Raw genomic sequence first — 26272 nt, 5'->3', positions numbered from 1 at the left:
TCAGTGTCAGCCAGTTTACCTTGGCATACGGAGCTCCATCGCAGTCTTTAACACTGGTAGCATGCCGCGACAGCGTGGACGTGAACCGTATGTGCAGTTGACGGACTTTGAGCGAGGGCGTATAGTGGGCATGCGGGAGGCCGGGTGGACGTACCGCCGAATTGCTCAACACGTGGGGCGTGAGGTCTCCACAGTACATCGATGTTGTCGCCAGTGGTCGGCGGAAGGTGCACGTGCCCGTCGACCTGGGACCGGACCGCAGCGACGCACGGATGCACGCCAAGACCGTAGGATCCTACGCAGTGCCGTAGGGGACCGCACCGCCACTTCCCAGCAAATTAGGGACACTGTTGCTCCTGGGGTATCGGCGAGGACCATTCGCAACCGTCTCCATGAAGCTGGGCTACGGTCCCGCACACCGTTAGGCCGTCTTCCGCTCACGCCCCAACATCGTGCAGCCCGCCTCCAGTGATGTCGCGACAGGCGTGAATGGAGGGACGAATGGAGACGTGTCGTCTTCAGCGATGAGAGTCGCTTCTGCCTTGGTGCCAATGATGGTCGTATGCGTGTTTGGCGCCGTGCAGGTGAGCGCCACAATCAGGACTGCATACGACCGAGGCACACAGGGCCAACACCCGGCATCATGGTGTGGGGAGCGATCTCCTACACTGGCCGTACACCACTGGTGATCGTCGAGGGGACACTGAATAGTGCACGGTACATCCAAACCGTCATCGAACCCATCGTTCTACCATTCCTAGACCGGCAAGGGAACTTGCTGTTCCAACAGGACAATGCACGTCCGCATGTATCCCGTGCCACCCAACGTGCTCTAGAAGGTGTAAGTCAACTACCCTGGCCAGCAAGATCTCCGGATCTGACCCCCATTGAGCATGTTTGGGACTGGATGAAGCGTCGTCTCACGCGGTCTGCACGTCCAGCACGAACGCTGGTCCAACTGAGGCGCCAGGTGGAAATGGCATGGCAAGCCGTTCCACAGGACTACATCCAGCATCTCTACGATCGTCTCCATGGGAGAATAGCAGCCTGCATTGCTGCGAAAGGTGGATATACACTGTACTAGTGCCGACATTGTGCATGCTCTGTTGCCTGTGTCTATGTGCCTGTGGTTCTGTCAGTGTGATCATGTGATGTATCTGACCCCAGGAATGTGTCAATAAAGTTTCCCCTTCCTGGGACAATGAATTCACGGTGTTCTTATTTCAATTTCCAGGAATGTATAATCGAAACAGTATTGTAATTTGGAATAAATCCATCCATGCTGTACTGTCCTTAACAGACTATCCCTGTATACAGGAGGATGGAGGCTCTAATCCCCTTACGATACCGATTTTCTGAGGTTTCCCTAATTACTTCAAATAAATGCCAGGACGATTGTACCATAAGACCATCGCCGTCGACTTATCCTTATTAAAGTATTTGTTCGCTAATTCGCAGGACTCAGCTTTTACAGTTTCTAACACACAATTCAACAAAACCTGGCGTTTTAATTTCACAGAATGGTCATATGATTACTGAAATTGAACAGTTCAAATTTCTAGGTGTTCATATAGATAGTAAGCTGTCGTGGAAAGCCCACGTTCAGGATCGTGTTCAAAGACAAATGCTGCCATTTTTTACTACTCGAACGGTATCTGAAGCGAGTGATTGTTAACACGAAAATTAGTCTACTTTGCTTATTTTCATTCTCTTATGTCGTATGGTATTATATTTTGGTGTAACCCTTCCCATTCTAAAAAGAAATTTTTGGCTCAGAAATGGGCGGTTGAGGCAATAAGTGGTGTTAAGTTCACGAACCTCTTGTCGACCCCTGTTCACGAGTCTGGGTATTTTGACATTGGCCTCTCAATATATATGTATATATACTCCTTACTGTCATTTCACTCAGTTAATACTCGGCAGAAATCAAACCTGCATTTCCATCACTTTTCCTTAACTCGAATGCAGAAAGGTTTGCAGTATACTGTTGCATCCATTTTCAGTAAGCTACCACTAGAATTCAAAAATCTTAGCAGTAATCCACGCGCTTTCAAATCGAAACTGAAGAGTTTCCTCATGGGTCACTCCTTCTATTTTGTCTAGGAGATTCTTGAAAAATTACGCTGATTCTTGTTGTATTGTTGATTGCGTTTACATGGGCGACACGTTAGTGGTGCGAACACATGGAACTAAAACGCGTGAAGAGGTCGTGTAACTCTCTCCATCCTAATATAAAACTCACGATGCGTCTTAAAAATGAATACCAGCTTGACTTTTTTCAGGTTCATAATCATTTTACTTTTATTTGTTATTACTTATATGTTGTAATTTCATGTAATGACACGTTTCATGACCTTGGAGATTTGCTCCTTAACTTGGTCCTACGGAACTTGATGTGTAAATAAATAAACAAATAGGCTGTTACATATGTCCATGTCTGTATATATCATTTACGTTTTCTTGCTCTTATTTTGTAATATCAAGACATGTAAAATATTCTAGTGAAAGTGATCCGCTACTACTGTTATTAGTATCACTGCTACAAATCCTCTATAGAAATATCACATTTTCCGTACTGATAGCTACAGAGATTTTAATTATTACAAAATTTTCCACCAGTTGTAATCGTGGACATTCTGATAACAAGTTTGACTTTACTTGAGAGTGTATAAATTTGCAATATGCCGCAAAGATTTTAAAGATATTTCTTTGGATCACACCAAAAACAACAATATGAAATGATGCTTTGAGGTGTAAAAGACTGTTGTGTAATTTTATTGAAGCAGATCAAAACGTAATGATAAATGACTAACAGCTGAATGTTGATGAAGTTATCAGGAAACTGTCCAACGACATATTACTTCCACTAGGGAAAGTAAAACCTCTTAAAATCTCACGTAGAATAACTACGCAAATAATTTGTTTGGGAAACAGTTTTAGATAATTTAAATACAAAGAAAGTAAAAGATGAAGGTGTATCTTATATTCTTTCCCTGTAAAATAAAATATTAATTGAAAAGAATTTGAAAAATGTTTATGCAATAATGTTGCGAATAAGCGACGTACACTGATGAGGTAAAACATTATGACCAGCTACTTAGTATCGTTTTGGTCCACCTTTGGAATGCAGTCCCATTTGTTTACACAACGGTGGTTTGTGGGCATGGAGCTGGTGCCCTATAGTGTCCCAAATGTGTTCCATCGGTTTCAGATAAAGCGAATTTGTTGGACAAGACATCTGCGTGAGTTTTACTATTATGCTCTTCAAACCACTGAAGCAAGATTCTGGCCGTGCGACACACAGTTGTCCTATTGGAAGATATCATCACTGTTGGTGAAGACATCAAGAATGAAGGAACAAAGGCAGTACGCGGTATTGTTCTTGTAGTCCACAGCTGTCATGGTGCCTTCGATTACTATCAAAGCTCCCAGGGATGTCCAGGTGAATGTCCCCCTTAGTGTAACACTGCTCCCACCAGCCTGCGTCAGTAGTGCGGTACTTGTTTCGAACAACAGCGGACTTGGCTAGTGGCATATCCAGACACGACCATCGACCTGGTGTAACAGGAACTGAGCTTCATCCGACCAGGCGACACGTTTCCATTCATGCACGGCCCAATCTCGATGAATTCGTGCCAACTACAGAAATAATTGGCCTTGTCGTGGGTCCTACTTACAGATCGGCCAAACTGATCGTCATTTAATAGATCTTCAATTTTCTTGTCCCTTCTTCTGTACATTAATCTTGTCAGCAACTTGGATGCACGAACAGTTAAGCTGACTGTGCGATACTTCTCGAACTTGTGGGCTCTAGCAATCTTGAGAATTGTGTGGATGATGTTTTGCCCAGTCTGATGGTATATCGCCAGTCTCATACATTCTACACACTACCGTGAATAATCATTTTGATGCTACTTACCCCAATGAGTTTAGAAATTCCGATGGAATATTATCTATTCCATGTGGCTTATTTAAGTCTTCCAAAGCTCTTCTAGATGCTGATTCTAATACTGGATCCCCTATCTCTTCTCTGTCGACTCCTGGTTCTTCTTCTAACACGTCAACAGATACGCTTTCCTCTGCATTTAACAGTGGAACTCCCCTCGCCCTCTTTATTAACGCCCTTGCTTTTAATGTCACTGAAGGTTATTTTATGCCGAGTCAGTCGTTCCGACAGTCATTTCTTTTTCGATTTCTTCACATTTTTCATGTAGCCATTTCGACGTAACTTCCCTTGAATTCTTGTTTATTTCGTTCCTAAGTGACTTGTGTATCTGTATACCTGAATTTCTCTGAACGTTTTTGTACTTCCATCTTTCGTCGATCAGCTGAAGTATTTCTTCTATTACCCATGGTTTCTTCGTAGTTACCTTCCTTGTACCTACGTTTTTCTCTCCAACTACTGATATTGATCTTTTTAGAGATATCCATTCCTCTTCAACTGAACTGCCTACTGAGCTATTCATTACCGCAGTATATATAGCCTCAGAGAACTTCAAGTGTATCTCTTCATTCATCAGTACTTACGGATCTCACTTTTTTGCGCATTGATTCTTTCTGACTAGTCTCTTAAACTTCAGCCTACTCTTCATCATTACGAAATTGTAATCTGAGTCTATATCTGCCCCTGCGTATGTCTTACAATCCAATACTTGGTTTCGGAATCTCTGCACGATGTGATCTAACTCAAATCTTCCTGCATCTCCCGGCCTTATACAAGAATAGCTCCTCGTCTTGTGATTCTTGAACAGAATATTCGCTATTACCATCTGAAATTTATTGCAGAACTCAATTAGTCTTTCTCCTCTCTCATTCCTACTGCCAGACCCATACTCTACCGTAACCCTTTCTTCTTCTCCTTCCCCTAAAACTGCAATTCAATCCCCAGTGACCATTAGATTTTTATCTCCCCTTACGTACTGAATTACCCGTTCAGTATCCTTATCCTACTTAAGAATGAGTAATCCCAGAACATAAATCCGCAGAACGTTATAGAAAGAAATCAAACAAAGTATGTCAAACTGTGTATTAGTTTCTTTCCATACTTGTTATGACACTTAGTGTAAAAATTTCAGAAATGATTTGCTTAAGGAGGTCCGAAACATTTTTTAAATTTAAATTATGATATGATGACTGACAAGAACTTTTTAAGAAATTTTAAGATCTCTTTCTAATTTTTGTCATGTTTGTCTGTACAGCAATGGTCCAGCAATGAAATTGATATCGATGAACCCGTAAACTACACGAAGGAGATCAGTGACGTGGTCTCAGAAATGAGGCAAATCATAGGTGCAGAGATGGAAGACTACCAGTACCCAAACGGACTATACAACGTGACAGCAAGGTAACTTCTCCTCTGATGATCTATCGCATATGTGCATATTTGTGAAGTTATTTGTAGTGAATTCGTTATTACCAGTTATTAACTGCTTATGGACGCTGACAAGGCAAATCCTGAACAGTCTCATTTGTTTTTGTTGTGATTTTACATGACGTTTGTCCTTGATAATAATCAAGCACAGAAAAGAATATATGTGTCTTAGAATAGTAAGTGTTTATTTGCAGTGTGATTCTGATTCAGTTAAAGATGATATTTTTAATTAGAATACTTCATTGTTCTACAGTGTAGGATCAGTCGATGTGTGCTCATCCCAGACCTTTAAGGCTAGCTAAAAACGTGAAATACACAGGAAAAGAAATTCGTGATGTAGTGATATGCTTCACTGATTTGGATGGGAACCAATACAGCATTCGCCTTTAATGTTGAAAACTATTGCTTTATGACTTTCTACACGTTTACGACTTGAAAGGAGGTACCCATCGTTTCGCAGCAGACAATAACCTGCAATTTGCTAAGTATCATACAATATCGAATATTGAACGCAGACAAAGAATGGCAGCAGGAGTGGTCACAGGTTTGTCGGGCGCGTGGGAGAGCGACACGGAGTTGGCAGACGCTTCAAGATAGATGCAAACAATCTCGTGAAAGAATAAGTATTCACTTTGCAGCTGGGTGTGCACTGACATCAAATTTCCCAGCAGATGAAACCTGTATACCAGGCCGGGACTCAAGCTTGTGACCTTTGCCTTTCGTGGGCAAGTACTCTATCGACTGGGCTGTCCGAGCAAGACTCACGACCCGCCAACAGAACTTAAACTTCTGACAGTCCTCTCTCTCCCTTTTCAAACTTCACAAAAGTTGTGCCCATCTTGCGAAACTAATACTCGAGGAAGAAAGGATATGACGGAGAAGGTGTGCAAGAGCCGGCCGCTGTGTCCGAGCGGTTCTAGGCGCTTCAGTCCGGAACCACGCTGCTGCTGCGGTCCCAGGTTCGAATCCTGCCTCGGGCATGGATGTGTGTGATGTCCTCAGGTTAGTTAGGTTTAAGTAGTTCTAAGTCTTGGGAACTGATAACCTCAGATGTTAAGTCCCATAATGCTTAGAGCCATTCGAACCATTTGAGGTGTGCCAGAGGACTTCTATGAATGGACGTAGGAGATGAGGTACTGCCAGAAGTAAAGCTGTAAGGGCAACACAGCGGACACGCCAGTGTTTCCGTGTGCGGAGCGCGAGCTCGTCTTGTTTACATTCTGACGGCCGTTCGTTCCGTGGAGGCTTACTGTCTACGATACATGGCGAACCGTACACCCCGATTTACTTTCTGCAACGATTATACCTGACCCAGAGCGCTTGAGGTGGAGCGTTTTGTGCGAGAGGAAGTGGCGTTGTTCAAATGTGTGTGAAATCTTATGGGACTGAACTGCTAAGGTCATCAGTCCCTAAGCTTACACACTACTTAACCTAAATTATCCTAAGGACAGCCAGCCGTGGTGGCCAAGCGGTTAAAGGCGCTACAGTCTGGAACCGCGCGGCCGCTACGGTCGCAGGTTCGAATCCTGCCTCGGGCATGGATGTGTGTGATGTCCTTAGGTTAGTTAGGTTTAAGTAGTTCTAAGTTCTAGGGGACTGATGACCGTAGAAGTTAAGTCCCATAGTGCTCAGAGCCATTTGAACCATTTTTTTTTTAATCCTAAGGACAAACACACACAATCATGCCCGAGGGAGGACTCGAACCTCCGCCGGGACCAGCTGCACGGTCTATGTTAAAATCATTAATGACGCGGCGTGCGAACGCATCCTACGCGAGACCAAACAGGGGTTGCCTTCTGTCATGCTGATGGCAATGTTGGGGCGGTAACCGTCGACCACGCGGGCTTAGGTATGCGTACGATACGCATTTTCGAATTGCCATTCGAACTTCCTGCAGCACTCCACCAATACTGCACAAATGGTTCAAATGACTCTGAGCACTATGGGACTTAACTTCTGAGGTCATCAGTCCCATAGAACTTAGAACTGCTTAAACCTAACTAACCTAAGGACATCACACACATCCATGCCCGAGGCAGGATTCGAACCTGCGACCGTAGCGGTCGATCGGTTCCAGACTGTAGCGCCTAGAACCGCTCGGCCACCCCGGCTGGCAATACGGCACAGTCCACGGCCATACTGCGGAGAATTGGACACAGTGTCAGACATATCGTGTCCTAAATGGCGCCCGACAGGTCACCATTGATCTCCGAAGTCACGTCCCATCATACTTCAGCTCTGCGGATGCCGTGCAATAATTACGTATGACGGCCAGCCTCAGACCTTTTCCCGGTGCAGCAAAGGAGGCCACCTTAGTTACATCCGAATGCCTACAACGGCGTGTTACGCAACTTCCAGCCGCCGTAGAACCGTCTGCGTCGCAACCTGCGGTGCTACTGGTGACCTGTGCTGCTGCTCTTGCTTCTCCTATCATCTTGCCACGCCGCCCGGACGCCACAAATGAGCCCGACAATACCCCGAATCCGCCACTACCGAAGGAGTCGATGTAAGCACAGCTACATCCACCCCCAAAGCACCATGGGGACGTTGAACTATTTGATGAACATAGCACAGCCGAAACTACACCACGAACCACTACTCCATCTTCTGACGACAAAGTAGACTATACACCAGTGCCCGCCTCTACGGTATGGTACGACGAGGAGGTCGAGGAGCAGGAGCCGTTACGGGACCCTGCGCCGTCGGTGCTGCTCCACTAGCCACACTCTCCCCAGAACCCCTTGGGGGCGAGTGGGATGACGTTCCACCACGACACCCACGTCCTTCCGCTAACGCCAGAGTGGACCAGCCTCCAGTGATCTGCCAACACACCTATCAGATAGCAACCATCAACACCAACATTATATGTTCCAGGGTGAAAATCCGCCTTATGCAGGATATGTTCTGGGCTTCTGATATTGATTTCACCCTCCTGCGCCGGACGGGGTAGCCGAGCGGTTCTAGGCGCTACAGTCTGGAACCGCGCGACAGCTACAGTCGCAGGTTCGAATCCTGCCTCGGGCATGGATGTGTGTGATGTCCTTAGGTTAGTTAGGTTTAAGTAGTTCTACGTTCTAGGGGACTGATGACCTCAGAAGTTAAGTCCCATAGTGCTCAGAGCCATTTGAACCATTTTGAACCACCCTCTTGCAGGAAGTTCACTTGGTCAGTCTCCCGAATATCAGTGGCTATATGCACATTCCTCCATGAGCTGTGGACTGGCCATCTACGTCTGCGATGGGATTTCTGTCACCAATGTCATCTTCCTTCCATCAGCTCGGGGCATGGCACTCACTGCTATGGGGACACACGTCATTAATGTCTATCCCCCTTTGGGCACCGACCAACGACATGAATGGGCCCAGCGTTATTCTGAGAACATCGCCCCACTATTTTTAGGGCGATACAAACACTGCCTGCTCAGAGGTGATTTTAACTGCGTTCTGCACCCAAAAGTTCATGTTACACACTATACTACATGTCAGGAACTACATATAGTGGTGTAGGACCTCCTGTTCCAAGATACCAGGGAAGTCCAAAATTGCGACTGCTCTGGCCATACCTTTCTTACCAATCATTCCACAAGCCACCTAGATAGCATATTTATGTCTCACAGAATCTTAGATCTGTGATATGGGGCACCAAACGCTGTCCAGTGGCCTCTTCTGACCATTGTGGTTCTTCTTCCACTCCAATCTGTATGGCGCAGCTGTACGCCATGGAAACTAAATGCTTCTCATCTGCATGACCTGACTTGTCGCCAGCAAGTCATCGAGACTTGTGAAGCCTGGAAACGACACCTTCCCATGTGCAGCTCATCATTGGCGTGATGGACGGACTGTGGCGAACCAGCGATCTGGAGAACACTGATGAGATACAGGAAGGACTTGGCCGACAGATATCGCAACACTGTTGACTCCTAGTATATGATTCTCCAAGGTTTGGATACTCAGCGGCCAACCCCAGACAACCAATTGGAACGGAAATAAACTAAGGCTAGTGACCAGCTGAATTTTACTGAGCCTTCTGGGAACTCATGGCAGTGTGGTGGATGAATATGTTTCAAGACCAGATGACACATGTCAAAGCAGTCCCCGCCTTTGTTGAGGGCATCATCATTCTGGTCCACAAACCAGCCTCTGATTTGATGGTCATGAGCTATAGACCCTTCACCCTATTTATTGCTGGTTACAAGATTTTCGCCCGCTTACTGATGATGCGACTCTGAACAATAATCCCTCATGTCCTCTCGTCAGAGCAAACGACGCCCTGGGGGGCTAGGTTAACATACAGACTGCCACAAGGGAATGCCGCCACTTAGTTGTGATGGCGGCAGCCTGCAGACTCCGTGCAGCGGTCGTCGCTGTAATTTCGATAGCGCCTTCGATAAAATGCACCACCGTTTTATGTTTTTGGTGGCAGCCCGCATGGGCATCCCCCCTCCGTTCAACGACGTCCTCCAGCGACTTTACAGCAGTGCTAGTTCACGAGTCCAAGTCAATGGACATTTAGCACGTCCAGTACCGATCCGCCATTCAGTTCGGCAAGGGTGACCCCCTCTACAGTCCTGTATGCTTTTGCCCTAGAGCCCCTCATTGGGGGCCAGGCAACCTAGCTCTCGGGCCTCACCCTTCGCCATCGTACTTTCCGCTGTCGCCCATATGCTGATGACCTCCCCCTCTTCATCCTCTCGAGCTCTGAGATTCAAGCAGTCCTCAAATTGGTTACACATTATGGCGCTGCCGCTGGCAATGCCATGAATGTCGCCAAATCTTCTGCAATGTACATTGGACAAGGCCTCCAGAAAGGTGAAGTGGCACCTCTACCACTCGTGATAACGTTCCAGTATCTCGGCATTACCTTTATCCCACCGTCACACGCACAGCGGCAACGAATTTCCATCGCCTGTTACACATTATCCGCCAGAATCTCCTGCGCCACCAGGACACACTTCAACGCATTACGTTTCTCAATGGGTATGTGGCCTCACAATTGGTCCACATCGTGCAGGTTCTCCATGGTGGCCTCGGACTCATCAGTGTCTGTATGCAAGCTGCGGTTTTGTATATGAGTACCATGAGAAGACAGGGGACCAGATGGGGCACATCTGTAACACGCAACTTACTTGAGGTCCTCCTACCTACGTCCACCCCACCACCAGTGTGTGTCTGTCACATCGTTCCTCATTTGCCTCACATTTCGACCTTTTTCCTCGACTACAGTGACAAACTCACCAGTCTCCCAGATATGTGTCCACCCAGGACCAAGGATTTTTACGGCCTACTTTTGCACTGTGTTCCCAATAATGTTATTGAGACCAAACATCCCACCATCCAGTAGTCCATAGTGTGAAATACCATATGTCTGGGCAATGAGGTATCATATAGTCAACAGAAAATTTGCCACGAAACAGCGACTGCACAACATTGGTTTGTCGGATTCCCCTCTTTGACTCCTTTGCCAGCAATTCGACACTGATGACCACTGTCTAACCTGCGCCTCTTCACACGACGTCTGGCGATTCGTGGAGCAGATCACTGCCTTCTATCTCCAAGTGCCACCACACACGATCGAACCGCGAATGTTTCTATACTCAGAGGACAAACATTTTCTCGCCACCAAATTTCATGTCATTACGTGGGTCAAGGGGTTGGCGTTAGGATACCTACTCCGTGAGGGACCTAAATCCCGTCACGACTTCTGGACCTATTTACAAACAGCCCATGCAGCACTGGAACATACCCCACGCTACCGAACATTATTTGCCAGCTGTCATCGAGGGTTCTTTGTTAGACCCCCCACTCAGGTTGGGGGGGGGGGGGGTGCCTCCAGCTGAGGGCACCAACCCCTCCTCAGGCGGTGTCTGAGCTTATGCCGCCTATGATCGATTCTACCTCCGACCTCCGCGGATGGGAGAGCGCTCCGTAAATGCGCGGATTTTATTTATTTTTTTCTTTTTCATTTTCTTTTGCACAGACTTTATTTTTTCTGTGTGGATGAAGTACGTTCCACATAATTTCATAATAACATTGAAAGTTACGACATAACATGGAAATAAATAAACAACAAAACGTTCCATTTATGTCGATTCCTGAATCTCTCACTTTCCTGTGCTCCATAGGCTTGGTGGCGGCGAGAGGAACACTATGGCCAGGCCTCGGGTTTCGACCCCGGCCTACTCTGCACCTTGAGCCCCCACCCGTCCATTCCTTAATATATATACATATATAGAAGTCAGTAGAGCATTTGACCGCGAAAGGTAAAGCTCTCAGATTCGAGTCCCGGTGGGCACACAGTTTTAACCTGCCAAGAAGTTATCTGGTGAAAGCCTACTTACAAAGTTTCAAGAACCAGCTTTAAGTGAGGAATCTAGGAATGTACTACAACCGCTATGTTTGGCACCCATAAGAGACGCGGAGACGAGATTAGACTATATATTTGAGTGGTGTCTGTCGTTTCGGACTTGTCCTGCAGACACCACTCGTGATGACACGGCTGTTGCATACATTTATATGAAACAGAGAATGGGGAAAGAAAGGGAAGGGGTGGGTAACAATCCGTGACTTCCAGCCGCAGAGGGCATTGAGGTAATGCAATGTCGAAAGTTGAACAATCGTGCCGGAACGGGACTCGAAGCAGGATTCAGTACTTCTCATCAGCAGTTGCCGTAACCGCTTCGGCCATCCAGACACCGTTCCTAACCGGCTCAAATTTCCGACTTATTCTGCTCGCGAATTGTTGATTGACCAACAGAAAAGACACCACTCAAAAACACACATCAAAAAAGCTTTGCATCGCCCCGGTTCCCAGAACTCCTGAAGATAGACGTTGACTGTGGATATTGTATCACAGACACAGTTCCTTTGACTTTTCAGAGATGTCACTAAACCCGCCCAAAGACGTAAACAACCATGCATGAGCAGCGGAGGGGCTTCGACAGCCGATCAGTTTCAATCATTCCACCAGGAAGGGGGTACAAGGGTCGTGTTGTCTGTAGTTCAACCATGCCCAGACGGTCAACACCGCGGTTCGATCGCGTCCACATTGTTACTTTGTGCCAGGAAGGACTCTCAAGAAGAGAAGTGTGAAGGCGTTTCGGAGTGAACCAAAGCGATGTTGTTCGGACATTGAGGAGATACAGAGAGACAGGAACTGTCGATGACATGCCTCGCGCAGGCCGCTCAAGGGCTACTACTGCAGTGGATGACCGCTACCTACGGATTATGGCTCGGATGAACCCTGACAGCAACGCCACCATGCTGAATAATGCTTTTCGTGCAGCCACAGGGCGTAGTGTTACGACTCAAACTGTGCGCAATAGGCTGCATGATGCATAACTTCACTCCTGACGTCCATGGCGAGGTCCATCTTTGCAACCACGAGACCGTGCAGCGCCGTACAAATGGGCCCAACAACATGCCGAATGGACCGCTCAGTATTGGTATCACGTACTCTTCACCGATGAGTGTAGCATACGCATTCAGACAGACAATCGTCGGAGACGTGTTTGGAGGCAACCCGGTCAGGTTGAACGCCTTAGACACACTGTCCAGCGAGTGCAGCAAGGTGGAGGTTCCTTGCTGTTTTGGGGTGGCATTATGTGGAGCCGACGTACGCCGCTGGTGGTCATGGAAGGCGCCGTAACATCTGTACGATACGTGAACGCAATCCTCCGACCGATAGTGCAACCATATCGGTAGCACATTGGCGAGGCATTCGTCTTCGTGGACAACAATTCGCGCCCCCATCGTGCACATCTTGTGAATGATTTCCTTCAGGATGTCGACATCGGTCGACTAGAGTGGCCAGCATGTTCTCCAGACATGAACCCTATCGAACATGCCTGGCATAGATTGAAAAGGGCTGTTTATATACGACGCGACCCACCAACCACTCTAAGGCATCGACGCCGAATCGCCGTTGAGGAGTGGGACAATCTGGAACAACAGTGCCTTGATGAAGTTGTGGATAGTATGCCAAAATTAATATAGGCATGCATCAATGCCAGATGCCATGCTACTGGGTATTAGAGGTACCGGTGTGCACAGCAATCTGGACGACCACCTCTGAAGTTCTAGCTACATGGTGGTACAACATGCAATGTGTGGTTTTCATGAGCAATAAAAAAAAAGGGGCGGAAATGATGTTTATGTTGATCTCTATTCCAATTTTATGTACAGGTTCCGGAACTCTTGGAGCGTGACGGCTCCTTGACATTTGTTTGAGTGCGGATACGTTAATATCGTCCGAACTCTTACAGGAATCAATAATTAGTGAACGAGCAACGGTGCACTGCAGCGTGCGAAAGGTTGGAAATTGGATCGGTCAGGGTCCTTGTCCGGATGGCCCCAAGCGGTGCGGCAGGAACCCACTCTCCTGCCGCCGATATATGGTCACTGCATATTGGAAGTATTTGCACCTGCCACGGCATCACGAATTATTCGCCAAAATGTTGAATCCTGTATTTCGTCGTCAAGGTATCGGTTGAGTTAACCAGTCCTTGTCATGGCCCTTTTTCATATGTATTGTTACAAAGTTTATTTCATTTCGGTGGCCTTGTTGATCTTTTTTTATATTAAAAAAAATAAACAAAAAATTGTTGCAGGCAGCAACTGGAAAGGGAAAGTAAAAAAAAGTGGTAAACGTTGCGAAATGGAGATGTAGGGTCGCGAGTTTGAGACCCCTTGGGTCCCATTGTTTCCATCGTATTTCGGATGTCTCCTCAAGCTGCGTGTGGTGGAGCCTAAAAAAAAAAAAAAAAAAAAAAAAGGCGGTTAGGGCAACCGCTGATGAGAAGTGTAAATGCGGACTCGAGTACCGGCCCGGCACAAATTTTCAGCTTTCGCCATTGCATTACCACAATAGCCCGTGCGGCTGGAAGTCACGAATTCCCATCCAGCCCTTCCCGTTCCTTCCCTATTCTCTGTTTAATATGGAAGATTACACTAATTAGAGGGCGCACATAGAAGTTCAAGCAGTCATTCTTCCCGCGTTCTATGCACGAAGAAGCCCTACTTCGTGGTACAATGGGAAGAACCGTCTCGTATGCACTTCAGTGATTTACATACTGTAACTGTAGACGTAGAATACCAGAAAAATAATATGACGTTTTGATTCCTAAAAGCAGTCTTTGGTTACAATTTTCCGTTTAGAGGATATTACTTTCTGAATTTGCTACTCAGGCTACCATGTAAACCTTGCGGCCTTCCAGCTTCCTTGGGCAGCACAGAGTAGTCCCACTGTTTTTCCGACTCCCCAGTCACGTTCATTATTATGGTGGCGATGTATTTAAGTGGAGTAGTCACCATTGAGTTCATAGTATGAAAACCAGAATACTTCTTACTGATCCCATGAAGCAGTATTTGCAACAGAAAATTTTCCAGCACTTTCGCTGATGCGTCTTCCAAAACAAGTCGGTGTTTATTACTGTAAAAAGTCAGTTGTGGATAAGCTTGATGAAGGAACATTTTGAGTCTCGTGAATAGTTACATCTCTGTTCCACTACAAGTGGTACAGTTTGTTACTTCGTAATGCATGCGTAGAAAGAGGTAGCAGAAAAGTAATACATTATGAGGTTACTGTGATTTGTCGATGGATATTAAGGTAACCGACATTCAGAAGAAGAAAAGGGAGAATGGCTACGAAAAAAGCGACGAAATGTGCTTCCAGTATCGTAAATTGTTGGTTTGTAAAAATACAGGATATGGGATGCGGCTCACTAGTAAATGGAACTTCAAAATGGTTCAAATGGCTCTGAGCACTATGCGACTTAACTGCTGAGGTCATCAGTCGCCTAGAACTTAGAACTAATTAAACCTAACTAACCTAAGGACATCACGCACATCCATGCCCGAGGCAGGATTCGAACCTGCTAAATGGAACTGGAATATCTTCTCCCGAAAGGTAAAAAAAGGTGGATAGTAGTTATTTTAGTTTCCTGTCGTACTATCTACATAATTATGCTACGAGGCAGCTGTCTCTCTGTATTGTGAACGGTACAAACAAATTATAAAACCTGAGACACTGTCCAGTTTTGTTCTTGAGGAGCTAGAAGTCAAGAATAGCAAAGAAATAATGAGAAACTTGGCCTACCAGAGCGATTAGTTTTTTAAAGGCGTCAGAAAATAGGAGGGGCGAAGTTCTAACAACAAAATGTAGCCACCACACTGTATTTTTCTGATAAAACGAAACAGCCGAGTCCAGGAGACCATTGTATTATTGAGCTGAGCCATGGATTAAGCGTTGAACTCCGATGATTCGATCGTATGTTCGCCTCCGTAGCTGAGTGCTCAGAACGGCAAACTGCTATACTGGGCTTGGGAGGGATGGGGCGAGGGGTAGAGGGGTGGGGGGGTTGGTTCGATTCCCGGTACTGCCAGGAATTTTATGCTGCTGGGATGAATGGTACGGATTCAACTCAGCCTCGTGAGACCAACTAAGGTGCAATTCGACCAGCTTAGAACTGTTCCAAGGTCATGAAACCGCACAGCGACCGGCAGAGCGGGGTGCTGAGCACATGCCCCTCCATACCGCAACCAATGGTGCCATTGGCAGAGGATGACACGGCGGTCGGTAGGGACCAATTGGCCCGTCTAGTGCCAGAAGGCGGCACTTTAACTTTTTAAATTGCTGGTGAAGCAAATGTATGTATAATGGTCACTGAACAACAGTGTTTAGCTTTTACCCCTTCTCATGTGTATTTCAATATAAAGGGCGATCAAAAAATTTCCGTTTGAAGTCTTTACAATTCAAAGTGGGTATTCCAATCAGACAAAATCGTGACGATTGAGGGAATCGTCCCACCGACACAGCAGGTTGAAGATACCCGTTTGGTAAAACACCGTGTCCTGCTGCGTGAAGAAGTCCGTAACTGCCTACTGTACATCCTCGTCCAACAGGAATCGTAGACTCTTCAAGGTCTTTTTTAAGGGACTGAAGGCGTGGTAATCGCATGGGGAGAGATCAGGGCTACAGGGCGAGTGCTCGAGTGTCTCCAACTCCTGCGTTACGACACTTGGGATATGGGGATGTGAATTACAATGAAGCAGCAGCACCTCCTGGCACACCATTCCGCAAAGGTGGTTTTCGACCGACATGCTACCTCATACCAATTCTCCATTCTTTTATATTCATAAAACTGTTCAAGAACATCTTTTAACCCCGTTCGGCAACTATTTTATCCTCCAGATTGTAATCCGGAAGAATGTATTCTACTGTTGTTGTTGTGGTCTTCAGTCCTGAGACTGGTCTGATGTAGCTCTCCATGATACTCTATCCTGTGCAAGCTTCTTCATCTCCCAGTACCTACTGCAACCTACATCCTTCTGAATCCGCTTAGTGTATTCATCTCTTGGTCTCCCTCTACGATTTTTACCCTTCACGCTGCCCTCCAATACTAAATTGGTGATCCCTTGATGCCTCAGAACATGTCCTATCAACCGATCCCTTCCTCTAGTCAAATTGTGCCACAAACTCCTCTTCTCCCCAATTCTATTCAATATCTCCTTTTTAGTTATGTGATCTACCCATCTAATCTTCAGCATTCTTCTGTAGCACCACATTTCGAAAGCTTCTATTCTCTTCTTGTCCAAACTATTTATCGTCCATGTTTCACTTCCATACATGGCTACACTCCATACAAATACTTTCAGAAATGACTTCCTGACACTTAAATCTATACTCGATGTTAACAAATTTCTCTTCTTCAGAAACGCTTTCCTTGCCATTGCCAGTCTACATTTTATATCCTCTCTACTTCGACCATCATCAGTTATTTTGCTCCCCAAATAGCAAAACTTATTTACTACTTTCAGTGTCTCATTTCCTAATCTAATTCCCTCAGCATCACCCGACTTAATTCGACTACATTCCGTTATCCTCGTTTTGCTTTTGTTGATGTTCATCTTATATCCTCCTTTCAAGACACTATCCATTCCGTTCAACTTTCACTGCTTGCTTAATATACAGCTCGAATAACATCAGGGATAGGCTACAACCCTGTCCCACTCCCTTCCCAACCACTGCTTCCCTTTCATGTCCCTCAACTCTTATAACTGCCATCTGGTTTCTGTACAAATTGCAAATAGCCTTTCGCTCCCTGTATTTTACCCCTGCCACCTTCACAGTTTGAAAGAGAGTATTCCAGTCAACATTGCCAAAAGCTTTCTCTAAGTCTACAAATGCTAGAAACATAGGTTTGCCTTTCCTTAATCTAGCTTCTAAGATAAGTCGTAGGGTCAGTATTGCCTCACGTCTTCCAATATTTCTACGGAATCCAAACTGGTCTTCCCCGAGGTCGGCTTCTACCAGTTTTTTCATTCGTCTGTAAAGAATTCGTGTTAAGATTTTGCAGCTGTGGCTTATTAAACTGATAGTTCGGTAATTTTCACATCTGTCAACACCTGCTTTCTTTGGGATTGGAATTATTATACTCTTCCTGAAGTCTGAGGGTATTTCGCCTGTCTCATACATCTTGCTCACCGGATGGTAGAGTTTTGTCAGGACTGGCTCTTCCAAGTCTGTCAGTAGTTCTAATGGAATGTTGTCTACTCCGGGGGCCTTGTTTCGACTCAGGTCTTTCAGTGCTCTGTCAAACTCTTTACGCAGTATCATATCTCCCATTTCATCTTCATCTACATCCTCTTCCGTTTCCATAATATTGTCCTCAAGTACATCGCCCTTGTACAGACCCTCTATGTACTCCTTCCATCTTTCAGCTTTCCCTTCTTTGCTTAGAACTGGGTTTCCATCTGAGCTCTTGATATTTATACAAGTGGTTCTCTCTTCTCCAAAGGTCTCTTTAATTTTCCTGTAGGCAGTATCTATCTTACCCCTAGTGAGACAAGCCTCTACATCCTTACATTTGTCCTCTAGCCATCCATGCTTGGCCATTTTGCACTTCCTGTCGATCTCATTTCTGAGACGTTTGTATTCCTTTTTGCCTGCTTCATTTACTGCATTTTTATATTTTCTCCTTTCATCAATTAAATTCAATATTTCTTCTGTTACCCAAGGAGTTCTACTAGCCCTCGTCTTTTTACCTACTTGATCCTCTGCTGCTTTCACTACTTCATCCCTCAAAGCTACCCATTCTTCTTCTTCTGTATTTCTTTCCCCCATTCCTCTCAATTGTTCCCTTATGCTCTCTCTGAAGTTCTGTACAACCTCTGGTTTAGTCAGCTTATCCAGGTCCCATCTCCTTAAATTCCCACCTTTTTGCAGTTTCTTCAGTTTTAATCTACAGTTCATAACCAATAGATTGTGGTCAGAGTCCACATCTGCCCCTGGAAATGTCTTAAATTTAAAACCTGGTTCCTAAATCTCTGTCTTACCATTATATAATCTATCTGAAACCCGTCAGTATCTCCAGGCTTCTTCCATGTATACAGCCTTCTTTTATGATTCTTGAACCAAGTGTTAGCTATGATTAAGCTGTGCTCTGTGCAAAATTCTACCAGGCGGCTTCCTCTTTTATTTCTTAGCCCTAATCCATATTTACCTACTACGTTTCCTTGTCTCCCTTTTCCTACTACCGAATTCCTGTCACTCATGATTATTAAATTTTCGTCTCCCTTCACTACCTGAATAATTTCTTTTATCTCATCATACATTTCATCAATTTCTTCATCATCTGCAGAGCTAGTTGGCATATAAACTTGTACTACCGTAGTAGGTGTGGGCTTCGTGTCTATCTTGGCGGCAATAATGCGTGCACTATGCTGTTCGTAGTAGCTTACCCGCACTCCTATTTTTTTATTCATTATTAAACCTACTCCTGCATTACCCCTATTTGACTGTGTGTTTATAACCCTGTATTCACCTGACCAGAAGTTTTGTTCCTCCTGCCACCGAACTTCACTAATTCCCACTATATCTAACTTTAACCTGTCCATTTCCATTTTTAAATTTTCTAATCTACCTGCCCGGTTAAGGGATCTGACATTCCACGCTCCGATCCGTAGAATGCCAGTTGCCTTTTTCCTGATAACGACGTCCTCTTGAGTAGTCCCCGCCCGGAGATCCTAATGGGGGACTATTTTACCTCCGGAATATTTTACCCAAGAGGACGCCATCATCAGTTAATCATACAGTAAAGTTGCATGCCCTTGGGAAAAATTACGGCTGTAGTTTCCCCGTGCTTTCAGCCGTTCGCAGTACCAGCACAGCAAGGCCGTTTTGGTTAGTGTTTCAAGGTCAGATCAGTCAATCATCCAGACTGTTACCCCTGCAACTATGAAAAGGCTGCTGCCCCTCTTCAGGAACCACGCGTTTGTCTGGCCTCTCAACAGATACCCCTCCGTTGTGGTTGTACCTACGGTACTGCTATCTGTATCGCTGAGGCACGCAAGCCTCCCCACCAACGGTAAGGTCCATGGTTCACGGGGGGAACATATTCTAAACATTCAAAACAATAAGGCATGTGTTGTCATTACGTAAAGTACAAAAATATGTGACGATTATTGCTTGGCACATGTTTTTACATACTATGATACTTAAAGTTTCGTAATATCAGATGGCATGGATCGAAGCTAAAAGTTCTCATTATTCTTGGGTGACTAAAGAGAAATTCTGCCTTCAGCTGCTGTCGGGCATTGAAATAAATCCAATGGCGACAATTGAAAATTTGTGCCGGGCCGGGACGCAAACCTGCATTTCCCACTTACCGAGAGGGGTCGCCTTAACCACCCGACCACACTTCCCGTCCAACCCATATTCGCATATGTCGTACACTACGTAAGTAGTGTCCCCTGTGCATTATCCTCATTGCTCCCAGCCACACCTGACTCCAGCAAGAGATCGAGAAACAGTGCATCCACACTGAATTTATCGTTATTTGAGGCTGCGAGCAGTGATGGTAATGGACACTGCACACTACGTATGTGGTGTGCCACCTATGGAAACTTGAGTTGGATGGGAAGGGTGCTCTGATATCCAGAGTGGTTAAAGGTGACCGCTCGCAATACCCCGAAATCCTCGTTCGAGTCCGGGTCCGGTATGAATTTTCACTTGTCATTGGATTTATTTCAGTGCCCGATAGCAGCTGATGCCGAAATTGCACTTTCGTCATGTGTATGGCAGTAGAGTCTTGAATGGCGTCTGTTCTTTTGGACATGTCCGAAAGAACAGACACCACACATGTAAATTATTCTTGGAGTTAGATTCTTTGCGGGCGATCAACAGAATTTAGTTCCACCCTCACGGCTGCGAATGACCGTAATCTGTACGTAGGAAGTAATTGAATGGGTGCTGCCTGCATATCCTAGTGGGTATCAGACAAAAAGAATGGTTCAAATGGCTCTGAGCACTATGGGACTCAACTGCTGAGGTCATTAGTCCCCTAGAACGTAGAACTAGTTAAACCTAACTAACCTAAGGACATCACAAACATCCATGCCCGAGGCAGGATTCGAACCTGCGACCGTAGCGGTCTCGCGGTTCCAGACTGCAGCGCCTTTAACCGCACGGCCACTTCGGCCGGCTGGTATCAGACAAAGGAAACGTTTGTATTCTTGTAGTAGTTTGACAATAATTTTCTTGAGATGCATGTGACGGTGCACAGTCCATATGTGTAACAATACTGCAGCATACCTGGTTTATACTGTTGTTAGAATAAAAGAAACAACTGTAACCCTGAGTCCGAGTTTTGGTATGAAAACTGGAAAATAGTTACTGTACCATAATGTAGTTGAAGAAGTGAATCCTAATGAAGTTATGCGCATCGTGGAGACTTACAAGTTTACAGAGAAACCAAATACCAGTGGTGTGTCATGTGCTGTACTGAAGGTAATTATTTTGGAAAGTGCAGAACTAGTAGCCACAGTAATAGATAAATGATTTTTTTCGTTTCTTTCACACACTTTATAAAACCAGGTAGGAGAGAACCATTCTTCAGAAACGTTTATACAACGAAGTATTAAGCACATGTGAATACTAATAATTCATGTATTGAATTAAGTCATGGAATCTGTAATGAAAAATCATTTGAAGACAACAACATGTTGCACGATGCCCAGCCTAGATTTCGGTAAAGGAGGTCCACCACTGTGCCAGTGTCTGTTGTATGAAGGAAATGAAGAAGTGTGAAAAGGAGTAGTGCATGCCCGTGTCCTCAGTAAAGCATTCTCCTGCATTTCATACTTGGGCTTGTTGTATAGGTGCTCAAATGGTTCTAAGCACTATGGGACTCAATATCTGAGGTCATCAGTCCCCTAGATTTAGAACTACTTAAACCTAACTAACCTAAGGACACCACACACATCCATGCCCGAGGCAGGATTCGAACCTGCGACCGTAGTGGCAGTGCGGTTCAGGACTAAAGCGCCTAGATCCGCTCGGTCACAGCGGCCGGCTGCATAGGTGCAAAAACAAGTAATAAAACAATATAAAACTTGCCGCATTTTAACAACATGCTGAAATACTAAGCAGGTTAATGTGTGTGCCGTAAAAGGTTTTGTATTTTATTATTGCATTACGTAAACATTTATGAACACTGTAGTTCTCATATTGTTTATTTCTCCGATCAGTTTCCTCTTCAGAACGACTTTTCACGACACAAAGTTGTAGCTACCATTTATACATGCAGTGGTTTGACAAAAACATGGGAATACCGCGAGAAATTCACGCTTGAACATAAATGCAGATGCTAGCCAAGTCTGCAGCTTGCGCTGTTGTATTGGGGCACGAGCGGCATCTGTAAGGTAGCCACAATACGTTGCAAGTGTCAGCCGCGATCAGAGGAGTGTCCTGTGCAGTTATGAGTGCATTATGTCGGAGATAAGTGAATTCGAACGTGGGCAAATTGTTGGAGCTCGTAAGGTGGGTGCTTCTGTAACCAAGGTATCGTATCGAAGATTTATACCGTATACGTGGAAAGCGGGAAAACATCATCCCTCAAGTCACAGCGCGGACGAAACTGTATGTTGAGAGTGTGTTGAGAGATCGTGACCGACGGTCATTGAAGAAGATTGTGACTAAAAGTGCGAGGGCGACCGCTGTAAAAGTCATTTTAGAACTGAATGTCGTAGTCGCGATCCCTGTCAGCCCCAAAACAACATGAAGGGAGCTCCAGAAGCAAGGAATCTCAGGGCGAGCGGGAATTCCGAATCATCAGCGATGCAAACGCCCGTAACAGGAAAACGTGGTGCCGAAGCCGTAAAACCTGGACTATGGAGCAATGGAAGAATGACACTTGGTCGGATATGTCTTCTTTCACACCGTTTAAAACTTCTGGTCAAGTTCACGTCTCAGGAGTGGGGTTCGGTGATAGTTTGGGCAACATGGTTACTATGCAATGTCACATTACTGCCATGGGTTATGTGACCATTTTGGCTGATCAGGTCCAGCCCATGGTACAGTGTTTGTTACCCAATGGTGATATTTTGTTCCAAGACGACAGGGCCCCTGTTTTGTGAGCACGATGATGAATTGTCGCATCTTCCCTGCCGCCACAGACGCCATCTCTCAATGTTACTGAGCCTTTGTGGTCTACTTTGGAGAGAAGGGCGCATGATCGCTAGCCACTTCCATTATCTTTACCTGAACTTGCCACTAATTTGCAGGAACAGTGCTGTACGATATTCTTGAAAACTGTACACGACTTGTATTTATCCGTTCCGAGACGACTGGAAGCTGTTTTGAATGCCAAGGGGATTCATACACCGTTTTAAGTTTGCTAATGTGTGGTATTTTTGCCCAACCCTTGTAGAAAAGTATAAGCCTCATGATGAGAACGTGCTCACTAAACACCCGCTGTTTCCAGAATAGCAAAATGTTTTATGGCAGTAAAATGTCTTCGTTCATCTTTCGTTAAATAATGAACACGTACGCACTAGCTAAACGGCGTGCTCCTACTCTGTCTTTGGGGAGGTCTACACTTTTTTGTTGTGTTTACTTCGTATTACCCAAGTATATTTTAGTGTTGTTTATATCTTCACACTTCTTTCCCGACGTTATATTAAGTGCTCTTGATTTTGTGGCAGATATTTGTTGTTCATTACCGACGATTTTGTATTTATTTTAGATCAGACAACACACATTTCCAGAATATCTCGTCCGCATCACAGTCCAGGTGAATTGCAAACTCTTTCAAGCGAAAATCTGAATATTCTACAGTGAGTCTCAGAGATATGATGAACAAAGTAGGTCATCAAAGAGGTAAAGGCGCGGAGAAGAAATTCTACAAATGGTTCTGACGCTGAGAAAGGGTGCAAAACAATACGATACAATCATTGTTAGAAATGTTTATTCCAGGTTCTTTGGATAATTAGTTGTTTGCAAACATTAAAAAAAAGTTAAAACTGCTGAAGATCCTAGCTTTAGTGACAGGCGACACATACGATGGGCATCGAGTTATCGTACCGGTACGGTGATGGGAAATTGCAGTTTTTTACGAAAGAAACTGCTTGCAATGCGCTTCCTCTGCGCCTGTGGAATTAGGATAGTGTTCAGGTGTGTGATAGCCACATCAGGACGGACTGACGACAGACATCAGGTGTTCTCAAAGGACGACAGCGCGAATACTTGGGTACTGATTTTCCTTGTAGAATAGCGAAACAAAAGTTCTGGAAGCAGAAATCCTCCCAATCTTGCCATAAAAACTCTTTTTATAAAAAAAGTCTAAGAATCGGTTTTTGGGCTGAAATCTTCAAATTGTCTTCGATATCTGTGAATGAAACTGAAAGGAACCTCAATATACACCAACGGAAAACAATTGCAACAACAAAAAATAATTCATGTAGAGTCATGAAATTTCGGGGATGCATTTGTCTATGTATCATATTTAAGTGATTAACATTGCTAGATCACAGGTTAGTGCAAGCGCGAGATAAGCGATCACAAATGTGTATAGTACATTAATAACGGATGCAACCGCCAGAATGTTTAATGCAAGTATGCAAACGGGCATGCATTGTGTTGTACTGGTGGTGGATGTCAGTTTGTTGGATGGAGTCCCATGCTACTTGCACTTGGTCGGTCAATACAACCACGGTTAATGCTGTCTGTGGATGACGCTGGAGTTGTCCGATGCTGTCCGCAGCTCGTCGTCGTGCGGTAGCGTTCTCGCTTCCCACGCCCGGGTTTCCGGGTTCGATTCCCGGCGGGGTCAGGGATTGACTCTGCCTCGTGATGACTGGGTGTTGTGTGATGTCCTTAGGTTAGTTAGGTTTAAGTAGTTCTAAGTTCTAGGGGACTGATGACCATAGATGTTAAGTCCCATAGTGCTCAGAGCCATTTGAACCATTTTTGTCCGATGCTGTCCCATATGTGTCCGACTGGGACGGATCTGGCGATTGAGCAAGCCAAGGCAACATGTCCATACTCTGTAGAGCATATTGGGTTACAGCACCGGCTTGTGGGCGAGCGTTATCCTATTGGAAAGAAACCCCTGGGATGCAGTTCATGAATGGCAACGCAACCGGTCAAAACACCAGACTGACTTCCAAATTTGCAGTCAGGGTGTGAAGGATAACCACAAGAGTGCTCCTGCTATCAGCTGAAATCACACCCGAGACCATAACTCCAGGTGTAGGTCCAGTGTGTCTCGCACGCAGACAGATTGGTTGCAGATCACCTCCTTCTCAGCAACACACGGCCATCACTGGCACCAAGGCAAAACCAGCTTTCATCAGAAAATCCAATAGACCTCCAACCTGCCCTCCAATCATCTCTAAGTTGACATCACTGAAGTCGCAAATAGTGTTGGTTTGGGGTCAGTGGAATGCAGGGCGCCTGGCTCGGAGCATTCCTTGAAGTAACCGATTTGTAACAGTTTGTTGTGTCATTGTGGTGCCAACTGCTGCTTAAATTGCTGCTGTAGATGCAGTGCGATGCACCATAGCCATACGCCGAACACGATGGTCTTCCCTCTCGGCAGTGCCACGTGGCTGTCGGGAGCCCGGTCTTCTTGCGACCGTACATTCTCGTGACAACTTCTGCCAGCAATCATGCACAGAAGGAACTTCCAGTTTCTCGTGGCCATATTACATGACCTCGTTCAAATCCAGTAAGGTGTTGATAATGGCGTCTTTGTCGCCTTAAAGGCATTCTTGACTAACATCAACTCACCACGTCCAATCCCAAAGCTAACAAACTCTCACGAGCGTTACAGCGTGTAGTTGAACCAAACCTGATTTGCATCCTCATAGTGGCGCTACTGGCGCAACTCCTATGCGAACAACGTGAAATTTGAGTAGACATCTTTTGTCACCCGACCAACTTTCGTTTATGTCACACAACTCCTCCTTATTGTTGCGACTTTTTTCCGTCAGTATTTGTGTCCAGTCACATTAATGTGACAACCGCCTATCTTCGACGTCAACATGCATCCAGTCACAGAGGGCAGATGGCAGCACTAGCAGTGGAGGGTATATAAATTTTTTCACTGGGACGTGGAAAACAGTTTTTGTCCTAATGCGGAAAGGGAGTGATTTTTCTCACGGCCAAAATACTGTGATCATTGGTTTCCGGACCAAGGGTGGAACCATTTCCGAAATGGCTAAGTTTGTAAACTGTTCACTTTCCGCCATAGTTAAAGCTTACCGCGCATGGAAAAATGGCGCTATCCAAAACTGGCGCTGAGGCAACTGTGGTGCTCCACGGTGCATGCTGACAGGAGTGAACGACGGCTCTTGATATGTGTATGTGTGAATAGACGTGCAACTGACCATGCAAAGGAACAAGGGGCTACCGATTGTGTCTTTTCAACAACTGTTCAGCGAAGGTTGCTGCATATGGACTTCTTCAGCAGGCGCCTGGTTCACGCACCCATTCTGACTGCTTTTCATCGGCGACGAAGGCTGTAATTTGCACACCAGTACCACAACTGGACGGATGAATCATATTATATGCTACATTGGATTGGTGTCTTTGGCATGAAACGTCTAAAAGCAAGCATCGTGCAAG

The 26272-nt window shown here is 45.4% G+C and overlaps 1 protein-coding gene across 5 annotated transcripts in view; it reads left to right on the top strand.

The window, feature by feature from the left end:
- The window catches only part of LOC126470386 (carbohydrate sulfotransferase 5-like), a 329795-nt gene that overhangs the window by 238176 nt on the left and 65347 nt on the right, over positions 1-26272 (top strand). For all 5 annotated transcript variants that reach the window (XM_050098216.1, XM_050098219.1, XM_050098218.1 and 2 more), the window contains one exon: positions 5199-5344. In XM_050098216.1, the coding sequence (XP_049954173.1) occupies positions 5199-5344 (146 nt within the window). The remainder of the gene's footprint in view (positions 1-5198; positions 5345-26272) is intronic.

This window comes from Schistocerca serialis, chromosome 3 (genome assembly GCF_023864345.2).
Source record: "Schistocerca serialis cubense isolate TAMUIC-IGC-003099 chromosome 3, iqSchSeri2.2, whole genome shotgun sequence".
NCBI classification, from domain to species: Eukaryota; Metazoa; Arthropoda; class Insecta; order Orthoptera; family Acrididae; genus Schistocerca; species Schistocerca serialis.
Note: the sequence above shows the minus strand (reverse complement) of the source record. Positions and strands in the feature narration are given on the sequence as shown.